Source organism: Camelus bactrianus, chromosome 12, assembly GCF_048773025.1.
Source record: "Camelus bactrianus isolate YW-2024 breed Bactrian camel chromosome 12, ASM4877302v1, whole genome shotgun sequence".
Taxonomy (NCBI): domain Eukaryota; kingdom Metazoa; phylum Chordata; class Mammalia; order Artiodactyla; family Camelidae; genus Camelus; species Camelus bactrianus.
Window position 1 is genome coordinate 12,416,885 of NC_133550.1, and position 12,992 is coordinate 12,429,876.

The 12,992-nt window shown below is 33.2% G+C and overlaps 1 protein-coding gene and 1 long non-coding RNA gene across 5 annotated transcripts in view; one reads left to right on the forward strand and one right to left on the reverse strand.

The window, feature by feature from the left end:
* The window catches only part of LOC141579365 (uncharacterized), a 441,343-nt gene that overhangs the window by 146,868 nt on the left and 281,483 nt on the right, over positions 1 to 12,992 (forward strand). The gene's annotated exons all lie outside the window — the stretch shown is intronic.
* LOC105068515 (olfactory receptor 6C2-like) lies at positions 9,192 to 12,692 on the reverse strand. The gene has a single exon (XM_074375926.1). It carries the CDS (start codon positions 11,593 to 11,595, stop codon positions 10,660 to 10,662), a length of 936 nt encoding a protein of 311 aa, XP_074232027.1. The 5' UTR covers positions 11,596 to 12,692; the 3' UTR covers positions 9,192 to 10,659.

The window sequence follows — 12,992 nt, forward strand, 5'->3', positions numbered from 1 at the left end:
CTTCCACTTACCTGAAATAAAAATTTAAAAAAGTATATACCCCTTTCTCTGATGGTTTCTGTTCTATCTCATTAAAAATACAAATTATCATCAAATTGATTTTATGCCCTACTGAATTATCATGACTTATGGTTTGAAAAATGGATTTTTATGGATTCTTTCAATAATATAGTCCAAATATTATAGAATTTCTTCCTGATAATAAAACTTTAACCTTTTTACATTTGCAATAGATTTGTTCACAGAATACTTGTTTCCCTGGAAACAATAAGATCATGATTTTTAGTGTGTCCTTTTTTCCCCAAGATTTTCCCCTTTCCATTAATTCAAATTTTCCTCAGTTATTATTTGCCTGAAGTTTTTTCCTGGCTATATTGAAAACACATGGGTGGTGGTTATGACACAACAATGTTTCTCTGTCTATCTGTCAGAGCAGTTAAGGACTCTGTCCACTGCCATGACCAAAGCCACCATTAATCTACAAAGAGTATTTTCCCTCTGAAAACCATCTCCTAGGTCTTTTCTATGACTTTCTCACATTCACAGAGATCATGTCCAGAAATGCACATTTTGAAATTATCAAATTTTAAATGATAAATTGAAGCCATAGGACTTAATGCAATTTCCAGGTGACGTACGTGGAGCAGCAGAGGAGAGGATTTAGGGATGAAGTGTGAGAAATATCAACATTATAAAGATGAGAAGGGGAAGCGATACTTATAGAGAAGAGACCGGAAGGGTAAAACAAAAAGCAGAAGTGTGGATATAGTGCAAACAGTGTATCTAGAGTATTGTAAGGAGTGACTGACAGTGCCAAAGGCAACAAAAATTAAAAAAAAAATAGGTATATTTCAATTAACCTTAAAGAAACCAGAGGTCAGCTTGTCAAGAGCAGTTTCAGTGGACTGGTGTATTCGGCAGCCATATATTAACAATTGGGATCGAGCTTTATTGCTTCCTAGTCAACCCTACCGTGAAGCTCTATTGACACTGCAGGTACTTTCTCTTAATCTCCCTGTTTCTCTGACTCTAATAAAGGGAAGGTTTTCTTTGTTTGGTGGTGGTGGTGGAGTTGCAGAGAGTGGCTGAAAACACACTCTAGTGAGAGACAGGTATTGTAGTCATCTTCCATGGGCTACCCGTCTGGAAAAAAAGTTACATCTAATCATTTGTTTTTCCCTCCCCTTTACTCCATTTGCTGATTCTGACTTACACCTCCTTTTTAGTGACTGGTTCCTCTCTTCTCTGTTTAGACTTTTCAGAGGAGTCTTTCCCAGTCTCCCAAACCACAGTAAGACCTTTCTATGTGTTTTGTCCATCCTATCTATTCTCAAGAAAACATGTAAAATATTTGTTGAAATAACCACAGAACTGAAGGAGTTTGAGATATAGAGTTAATTTTAGGAAAAAAATTATCCTTAGATCTAGGTCAAGTTATATTGTTTCTTATGTGGACTCAATTTTATGACTATGGACACCTCTTAGTTTGCGATATTCCTGAGTCTAATTTAGGGGATTCTTGTTGGCATTTACATTTGATGAAGGAAATGTTCTGAATGGCTCTGAAACCACATCATTACCTGACTACCTACTCAGCACATATATAGTACCAGCATTACAGCAAGAACATGCTAACTGACTTATCCCTGTGTTTGGCAGCGAGTAGCTCTCCTTTTATGGTTTCCATTCATGTTTCCTCAATATACCTGTCAGAAACTTTTTCAAACCTGACATTAAGGACTCTTAAATTCTGGATTTGGACCAACAACTACTCTGGATGTTCATCAGCCAACACCAACTAAATACTCTAACATCTACTTAAATGATTTCACTCTCCGATGCTTGTTCAAGATCACCAATGGAATTGAAATAAAAAACAACATTTGTTATAGAAATTCCAGTTAACTGGCTTTGTGAAGGTTCTACTTGATTGCTTTAAAATATTCCTTTCCTGCCAAAGTGGGAGATAAACTTTACCCACTGTGTTCCCATTTCTCATAGTAAATTTCTCAGAGTTTCAGGTTCCATTAGGGAGATAGAGGACTCACCATGGTTAATGTTTTAGGATGAGCTGGGGGCATTCGCAAGAATGCAAGCATTATATGTGTAAGAATAAATTAAATAAATATTAATAATAGATTAAATAACTAAAATAATTAAATAGAATAATAGTCTCAAAATAAAGAAAAGGATTACATATGCAGACCTCTTTTTTTTTTTTCAGTCTTGAGATACTTAGTTGCAGGACTATTGAACTCTGGAAACTTTAGATCATGTCCTTCCTCCTAAATATCTTGAAAATCGACGTTGTTTGACTGATTTTTGTTTACTCATTTTGTCTTTTACAGAACATTTTAAAGGGTGAAGGAGTCTTAATCATATCAGCACATAATTTCCAATTCAAGGCTGCTTCTAGAAGTCCTACATTTCACCTGTTTTTAAGTGACCTGACATTTATTGATAACCAAATCCAACCTTATCAACATCCTCAATCAACTCAAAATTATAAATTCTCACTTCTTTTAATCAAAATTCAGTTAATTACTCACATCTAATTTCGGCAAGACATACGAAACAGTTTCTAAAATAACAATTTTATCAATCTCTCAAAGACCACAGACATAATGGTTTCTGTTGGTTATTTATCCCTGAGCATCTGGAATGTTAGAAGGATGAAGAATATGTTTGCATAGGCTTATATATGGAGTCCTGGTCACTCTTACTCGTGGACCCATACTCACCTCACAGGCAATTCTGGGATGGCTTCAATTTATCTGATCCTTCCATTTCTAACTTATGGCCAAGACTTTCCTACCAAGGCATCTGTGTTACTTTGAAAGGTAATTACTACTCTCAGGTCTGAAGGAAAATGAGAAACTCTTTCCAGTTTGGATAGACATGATATTTGGACCTGGACCTTTCTAGACAAAAATGAGAATTTCTGACAGTAATAAGATTGATATTTGTTTTATGTGCCAAACATGAAATCAAGTGAGTAAACATGAGTCCTAGGTGAATTAGGTTCCAAATCATTAATGAATCTTTTGTGTCATCTTTTGGCAAAGAGCCTGAAACACGCAGCAGTGGGGACACCGTCCTCAGAGAACTGAAGAGTCCACAGTGACATTCACACAGGACTTTTACATACAATAAAAATAAAGTGATAAAGAGCAAGCCTAAATTTTCTCTCTCATGTTCAATAACATTTATAGCTGCTAATAGAACACAATTACCTCTTTTCTCCTTTTATTTCTTTACCTTAAGAAACTTCTTATGTAAGTTTATACATATTAATTGATATATTTACAAATGTGAAACTTTCTTTACAAGTTGTTTTTCAAACTACTTTATAATTAAACATTTAAAATAAACTTTTAATCTGAATAATTACAAATTTGCATCATCATTTGGGGAACTATATAATATTTCTTTTTGGAGCATTCCATCATAATATTAAATCAATTCTAACACTGGAAACTTCATGATTAAAAAATTTTTTTCACTATTGTAAAACAAAAAAGACTCAAACTGATTATGATTATACAACTTAAATATAATTTTTCTACTTATTTTTACTATTCTTATATTTAAACTTAATATGTGTTTAGGTAATCATTTCTATTTTTTTAAATCTCGCTTCTCATTAAGTGCTTAAAATCTTATTCACCATAAGGAACTTTTTCTCTATAATGTCTTTAAATTCCCCTGTTCTTTTTTATTATCAATAGTACATTTCATGGATATTGGAATTTATGAATCCATCTTTTATGGCTCAACTTTTATTTCTTATTTCTCAACTCTTTCCTTCCTTACTTTCAGGAAGATTCTTGTTCCAAATGTTTAGCATATTGATCATTCTTAACTAGTTATTCAATTTTTTACAAAAGCCAATTACCATATAGAACTAAAGTTTCCACTTAGGATCAGAGCCCAAATGTGATCCTTACCTCTGAGTGTATAATTAAATACTAATTTGGTATTTATCATTCCTGATAATTTTTATTATATATCCTTAAACATCTTTTTACTATGGGGCTTTCTCATTTGTGTAATTTACCCACAATTATTATGATCCTCTAAATATTGAGTAGGAATTTGCTTTTATCATGCAACAAGAGAATACTGAAGATTGTTAGAAGTTAATTTTTCTATACAGGGTAGAAGAAAACTTTTACGGAAATTGTTTACAAAATCAGAGAGCAAAAGAAAGCAATGAGATTAGGACATTAATTTACACCGTATACAAAAATAAACTTAAAATGGATTAAAGACCTAAATGTAAAATCTGAAACCATAAAACTTCTAGAAGAGAGAAGACAGGCAGAATACTCTTTGACATAAATTATAGCAAAAATTTTTTGTATCTGTTTCCTAGGGCAAAAGAAATAAAAGCAAAGAACCCCCCCCCCCCCACAAATGGGACCTAACTAAAACTAAAAACTTTTGCACAACAAAGGAAACCATTAGCAAAACAAAGGACAATCTACTGAATGGGAGAAAATATCTGCAAATGATATGATGGATTAGGGGTTAATATAAAAAATATATAAACAGTTCATACAACTCAATATAAAAAAACTGAACAATTCGATTGAAAAATGAACAGAAGACCAGGATAGACATTTTTCCAAAGAAGAGATATAGATAGCTAATTTGTACATGAAAAGGTGCTCAACTTTGCTAATTATTAGAGAAATGCAAATCAAAACCACAAGGAGATATCACCTCATACCTGTCAGAATGGCCATGATGAAATCTACAAATAACAATGTTATAAATATAGAATTATACAGTTTGAAAGTTTTTGATAATGACTTTTTAGAAAACTCAGTATAATTCTTTGGAGGCTCATCCAAGTTGTATGGATCAGTAATTTTAATTGCTGAGTAGTATTGCATTGTATGCATTTTATAGCAGTTTGTTTAATCATGTACCTGTTGAAAGACTTCTGGGTTGTATCGGTTTTTGGCTTTTATGAATGAAGATGTTATAACTATTATTATACAGGTTTTTGTGTGAATGTAAGTTTTCATTTCTATGGGATACGATGTCCAGGAATGAAAATAATAATTAAAATAATAATAATATTTAGAGTGACATGAAATATTAAATACCAAGGAACAAATCTATTAAAATATGTGCAAAACTGCTGCCCTAGAAATAGAAAAAACTCACTTTTTTTACAGGAAGCAAAAATCACTGAAATAAACAGAGGGGTATACCACAGTCATGTATTGGAAAGTTCAATAATATAACAATGTCAGCTCTCCAAATTTACCTGTTGAGTTATTGAAATTCAAGAAAACCATAACATTTTAATTTTAAGAAATTTCACAAGCTGCTTCTAAAATTTAGATGGAAATGCAAAGGCCAAAACACAGCTAAGGCCATCTTGAAAAATAACAAAATTGGAAGACTTACTATAAATACCAATACCTACTATCAAGCTATAGTAATTAAGATATTGTGGTACTGGTACAAGAAAAATTAAACAGAATGAAATTGGCCAGTGAAATAGAATAGAAATTCCAGTTACACATCTAGAGTAACTTGGTCACCTGAATTACAGCAAATTCACAGCTGCAAGCGGAAAGGAAAGTTATTCAGTAAATAATGCCATGTCAACTGGCTATTCTATGGGCAGAGTGAAATGAAATTTAACTCCTGCATTACATCTTAGTACATAGTGGAAGTTTACCCAAGTGGTTGTACTGACTTACTCTCCTGCTGGCAGGTTCTGAACCACATTGACAAACAATTGTTAGACAATTGTCAGTTTTGCCTGTTTTAGCTCGACTTGTATACATAGATCAAGTAATTATTTTGGCAGTTACTAATGTGCCCATCTTGATTTTTAGACACTCAATATCCAGAGAAATGATTACTAGGTGGGACTGTAAATCCACTGGATCCACTGCAAAATGATTAACAAGATTCCAACACCTGGCCTCCAAACACACAAGCTCTATGTACTTTTATGTTCTGTGGTGTTAGAGGCAGTTCTAACACCAGAACTGAAAGGTCAACTTCAACAGACCTCGAGAGAATCTGGAAGTCCCTTTTTGCTAGGTTTAGAATTACTCTGATAAGTGACCATACATTTTGGGAAGGACTGACTGAAAAACTTGTCACTTTGTAATATGTCACCTTTCAGAATTCCATCAGTTTTTCATGCCATTCCTAACTCTTGAAAATTCACCTATAATTATTCATTGTTATCAAATAAATGGGTGTATAAAAATAAATTGTATTGTTGTATAAACAATTTTTCAGAAATTTAGTTTTTTTACAGCAAATTATTTTTCTAAAAATATTTTTGCAAACTCGATAGTTTGAGAATTTCAGGAATAAAGTGCATTCACATTGCAAGGCTTTTATATAATAATATCAAAATTCTCTCTAAAAGCTCACTTATGTATCAAATTATAATTGATGAGAGTGCACCTGTGTCAACACTCAGTTAAACATTGTGTATTATCATTTTCAGTCAAACACTTCTCATACACTTTGAAAATATTTTCTTTTCTCATTACTATTGGTCTTCAAATTTATTTATATTATTTAAAAATCGTGGTATCTCCTATCACCTCTTGAAGAATTGTCTTTGTAGTTTTAGCTATTTTATAATTTGTACTTAAAAAAAGTCTACTGTATTTTTCAAATTGTTTTTACATCCCCTCCAACAGAGAAATAAGTTTGCCTCTATTCTTAGTTTGTTGAGTTTTATTTTATTATTTTATTTTTTCCTTGTTTTTATAAACATCTATTATAGGTGAAACAAAACATACCCATATTATAGATGTGTGTATTCACATTTGTACATTACCATGTTTAACAGCTTGAGATAAACTCTGCAATGTCTTACAACACATTAAACGATATTCAAGTTACAGGGTAACAACAATAACAAGAAATAAGCATACAGCAGAAGCCTCAAGTGTTTCCTCATTGTCTAGTTTACAGCTCAACTCATTGTCTAGTTTACAACTCCATTTTTATGAGTGACAAAGCAAATTAAGATAATGAAGTAAGAAAAAAAGATTGTTTGCAAGATGGAAGCCAATTTGTACTTCTTTCTAAAACTATTTTTAAGTTAAGAAAAATGTAATTATAAGACAAGCAGGCTTGTAGCCATTTTTGCAGCACACATTAGGAATACTATTAATACATTAAAATTAACTTTTAAGCATTATATCACAGAAAAATTATGTACTCATTACCTTGACAAGAAACCTGGGGCAGGGAGAACAGGGTTTGAAGCAATACCCAGGTATAAACACTATAAAAATGCAATAACCAATGCTGTACATCTATAAATGTTTTATTGATAATAAATTTTAAATTTATCAAATATTCCATATTCATTGGGATAATCAAATGATTTTCAATTTAAATAGTTTAATTTTTATTATTACTTATATTTATTTATTATTAATTATATATGTTTTAAACATAAAACAAATATATTCTTAGAACAAATTCTTTAAAAATTTTTTTGTAATAAAAACACTTAACATAAGATCTATAATCTTAGCAAAATTTTAAGTACCCAGAAAGAATATTGTTAACTATAGGCACTACACTGTACACTAGATCTCTAGGACATATTCATCTTGTGCACAAATTTTGTACCCATTGACTAAAACCTCCTGTTTCTCCCTCCCTTCATCCTCTGGCAACCACCATTCTACTCTATACTTCTGTAAGTTTGACTAATTTAAGTATCTCGTATAAGCGATTTTTGTTGTATTTTCCCTTCTGAATCTGACTTTCTCATTCCTCCTGATGCCCTCTAGTTTTAGCCAGGTTGTCACAAATGGCACAAATTAGTCTTTTTAAAGACTAATTAATATTCCATTTTATGTATATGACACATTTATTCCTCTGTCAATGGACAATTAGGTTGTTTCCATATCTTGGTTATTGTGAATAATGCTGCAATGAACATGGGAGTGTGAATAGCTATTCAAGATCCTGATTTCAATTCTTTTGCAAAAATACCCAGAGTAGGACTGTTGGATTGTATGGCAATTCCAGTTTAAAATTTTTGAAGAAACTCTATACTGTTTTCTAAAGTGGCCTCACCAATTTACATTCCCACCAAAAGGGTTCTAAATTCTCCACATCCTCACTAATATTTGTTATCTTTTGTTTTTCAGATACTAGCCATTTTAACAGGTATGAGGTTATAGCCCATTGAAGTTTTGATTTGTATGCTATAATGATTAGTGATGTTGAGCACCTTTTCATATGCCTGTTGGTCATTTATATGTTTTCTGTAGAAAAATGTCTATTCAATTCCTTTGCCTATTTTATAATTGGGTTATTGGAATTTTTTGCTGTTGAGTTGTAGGAGTTCTTTATACATTATGGACATTAACCCCTTATCAGTTATATGATTTGTAAATATTTTCTCCAATTCCACAGGTTGCCTTTAATTCTGTTGGCTGTTTGCAGTGCAGAAACTTTTTAGTTTGATATAATCCCACTTGCATATTTTTTTCTCTTGTTGCCTGTGTTTTTGGTGTCATATCCAAGAAATCATTGTTCCTGTGTTTTATCAGCATGCTGTACCCTCTCACCTGAAATCTGGAGCTTTCTTTAAAATCTTTCCTTCCTTTAGAATTGGAAGGAGAGTGAGCTACCTGATATGTCTGGTCCCTATTAAGATCCCCAGCGTATACAGTCACCATCATAAGGAAGACTGTTCTGAGGCCTTCTGGGGAGTTTGATAGTCCCAGGGACTGTAGGCACACACTGGGAGTAACTAAGTCAATCAAAGTAAGAATGCGTTGAAGGGTTACTATTTCTACAGCCCAACTCATTTCCTGCCAATCCCTTCTCCTCAGCTTACAAGCAAGTATGTTATTTTCATACATGGGTAGTTGTTAAAACAAGTATCTGTGAGGGCTGGGAAGTGCTATTCACAATCTTTCTAATGACACTCTCCCTGGCTTGGTTTCTCTCAGAAGAAATTATACCACCATATATATCCATTTTTTTTATATTATTAGATTTAATTTGCTAATTTACATACATTTTGTTTAAGATTGTTGTATCTATCATCATGAGAGAGATTAGCCAGTAAAATTTTTTCTTTAATACCTTCATCGGATTTTCATATCAAGATTATTCTGGGCTTTCAAAATGAGCATGTTTTGCTCTTTTCCCCATTTTTTGAAGAGTTTGTGTAATATTGATGACTTTTGGAGTAATTATTTGGAATGCCATTTGGGTTTGGCATTTACATTACGGGAAGATTTTTCTTTATAGATGCATTTACTTTTTATAGGTATGGAAATACTAATATTTGAATTAATCATGTGCCATTTGTGGTGAGTTGTGATTTTCTAGGATATTTTCCACTCAAATATAGTTCAGATCCATTAGCATGGATCTTTTAGACTGTCAGCTCATTTCTTTTTAATGACTCTGGGGTCTGTGGTGGTATACATAGTAATATTTGGACCTTTGTCAAAAATATAGTGGCAATATATGTTTGTTTATTTAACCTAAAACCTAGATGGGAATTATTTGTTATCAGGGACTCAGACATCAAGAAGAACTATGAAAGTGTTGTCAATTACATGGTATATTAGAGAACGTATTAGCAGAAAAGAGATGGGACATTTATACACAGCAGAGTTTTTGAAAGACTATTTATTAAATTGTATCTGGTATTAAAGGAAACCAAAAAGAGATGATGTAGTGCTGGCAGAGCAACATGGGAAGTCATTAAATCCCTTGTGTCTGGAGGGAAAAGATGAGGGAATAGTTCCTGGAGTGTGGAGAAAGTGACTCTGGCTGCAGGACAGCTGTACTGCAGCAGTTCTGGTTTTCGACAGAAGGATGCAGCCAACTACTGGTAACTCCAAAGGAATAAATAGGAAATATAGATAGTCAACCTCACATTCTTCCTAAACTCTAATCTGTCATATCCTCTGTTTGGTAAATGCTCCTTGAAGCCAGAAGTCACGGGAATCTGTGAAATTAATAAGGAAAGTCTCGTGGGGCAAAGAAAACATATGGAAGAGGATTGAAAGTAGATCTGGATAGGCATAGAGAAAATAACCAAAATATTCTGGAAGATCAAGTCATTTGTCCACTTTAGGGCTGTTGCATACTTGGCCAACCTCAATCGTTAAGACTTATTGGCAGGATTATGATAGGGCTTGGTTCCACCCAGTTGTGCTTAGAATATCAAAATACGTTGTGTGTGCCTGAGGTAGTGGTGCTGGGTCTCCTGTTTTTTCTTTTTAGATTCAGAATATAGCTTCCTTACGGTAGAGTAGTGTTAATTTGTTCTAAACACATTTCTCATAAATCAGGCACTAATTTTTATTTTGTGTTATATTTGTTTTCCATCATTTAAAAAATTTGTAGTTATTTTGTAGTTTTTGTTAAGTTGGATAGAAAGTTAATATATTTCCTACAAACATGTAGTTGTATTTTCTAAGGGGTGTTGGCTTAATAGAGGTTCATTTATAAGAAGAGTAAAGAATAAACTGATATTGGACTAAAGTCTAAATGATGTTTTGAGGAAGTTAATCTGAATTAGAGCACAGATGAGGAAGAGAGAATAATTTTGTAGCTTAAAGAATTTATATTTAGGAACCTCTGATCTTTTGAAAACTTTTAGACTCCTAGATTTCAATATTCTCATTTCTTTGAGGATAATGCAATTCTTTTGAATGAGTCACTAAAGGCTTGTCTCACTTGTTTGTTTCTCAGAGTGTAAATGAATGGGTTCAACATGGGAGCGATGGATGTCATTAGCACTGCCACACCCTTATTGATAGTCACTGATTCCTTTGCAGAAGGTTTGACATAGACAAAGATACAGCTTCCATAGGTGATGGAAACCACAATCATGTGAGAAGAACAGGTGGAAAAGGCTCTTTTTCTTTGCTGGGCAGAGGGGAATCTTAGAGTAGTCTTGATTATGTATACATAGGACAGAACAACACACACAAGGGTCAGAATGAAGGTGAACACAGCACAGACAATAACCAGCTGCTCTATGAGCCACGTATCTGAGCATGAAATCTTCAAGATAGGAGATGCATCACAGAAAAAATAATCAATGACATTTGAGTCACAGAATTTCAAATTTAGGAACAGAGTAAGTGGTGGTAGTATGATCAAAAAGCCAGCCATCCAACTGCAGAGGACAAGCCTCTTGCAGACTCTGTTGTTCATGACGGTCACATAATGCAGGGGTTTGCAGATGGCCACGTAGCGGTCATAGGACATGGCAGCCAGGAGAAAGAATTCTGTTACTCCAAAGACGTCAGTAAAAAACACTTGAACAACACAAATATTGTAAGTAATTGACCTGTCACCTGTTGCTATGTTGTACAAATATCTAGGGATACAAGCAGATGTAAATGAAATTTCCAGTAAGGCAAAATTTTGTAGGAAATAGTACATGGGTGTTTTAAGATGGGAGTCCACTAAAGTGAGGGATATGATTACCAGATTCCCAGTTATACTTAACATGTAAGTGAGAAATAGAAACATGAAAATTGGAATCTGAAGTTGAGGGTCATCTGTCAGTCCCAACAGGATGAAGGTTGTGACTGAGTGGTTTTTCATCACTGACTACTGAATTTCATTTAAAATTTAAAGATATTTTATTTGAAGAAAGTGTTATCAAAGCCAAATAGCAATAAAGGATGACTACTAGAAACAGTAAACTAATTCACATGCAGTTTCTTCTACAAAGTAATAATTGATATTGCCAGTATTCTGGTGGGCTTGGCCATGCAATTGTTTATTTTATTGTTTTGGCAGTTCTGTAATAGATTTTATACATATACTAAAAATTGTTCTACCATCTCATTTTCCTCTTTGATTTCACATTTTCAATTTATACCCAAGACTGGGTTTTCTCATGTAATTTGATTTGACCCACAATGTATTTTGATTCAACAAACTTATTATTTCTTCTTACTGCTAAGATTTCTTCTCTATTTCAAAGGTGAATAAGTATAATCATTTGTTTCATGTCTTTTCTTGAAGATTTGGCTACGATAAAATGTAAATATGTAACAACTAATCTGGGCTCTATACACAGGCTTTGTTGATCCATCTAGGACTTTTTAAATATTTTGCCCCTAAGACAAAACGTGTTATATTGTTTTGTTTCGTGCCTTAACATGTAACTTCCACATGGTTGGATGACTCCTGTGACTCTCCTTTGTTTCTCAGCTTGTGTGCAATTTACAGTCAGTGTACACTGGATATACAATTCAGAGAGTATTTTAATGCACAGTTTATTTGCTACATGTGAAGAAATGTTTGGCCCAATGATATACAACTGGTGAAAAACCACATACTTCTCTTAATCTTTCAGTTTGTTAAGAAAGTGTATGAAAAACATTCTAACATAGTTTGTTATCACTATCACTAAGTTTGAAATCAAATTTACTACTAAATAAACTCTCCATGCATCTGTCTTTAATCTCTTCATAAGTCCTAGCTGAAGCAGCAGCACTGCGGTGATTAAGACCAGAGCTTCTGTAGAAAGATCTTCATCATTTAATTCCTGGCTTTCCAGCCTCTTGTCAGTATGAACTTGGGCAAGTGTCCGGACCTCTCATGCCTTCAGTTTAATGTATAAAATGGGGATAACAATAATATCTGTCATGTACAGTTAAAATGATTAGAAGAAGTAATACATTTATAATAAAGTCCAGTGCATGGTATGTGCTTCGTAAGTGTCAGCTGTTACTTTTCTGAACTTCTACAGATAATTTATGTGATGTGAACTAAACCCCATAAAACCCAAAGTGGAACTTTTGCTCTGTGTAATGCATATCTTCATTCTATTCCATATTCTGTGTAACTAAAAGAATAGATTCTATGTACTGAGAATTTACCATGTGATAGGTATTGTAAGTAAGCACTTCACAACAGTTATCTGTCTGAAAAAAATCTCCCCTCTTATCTCTTTCCTTCCACACTGATCTTTATTTCCTAGTCTCTCAAAC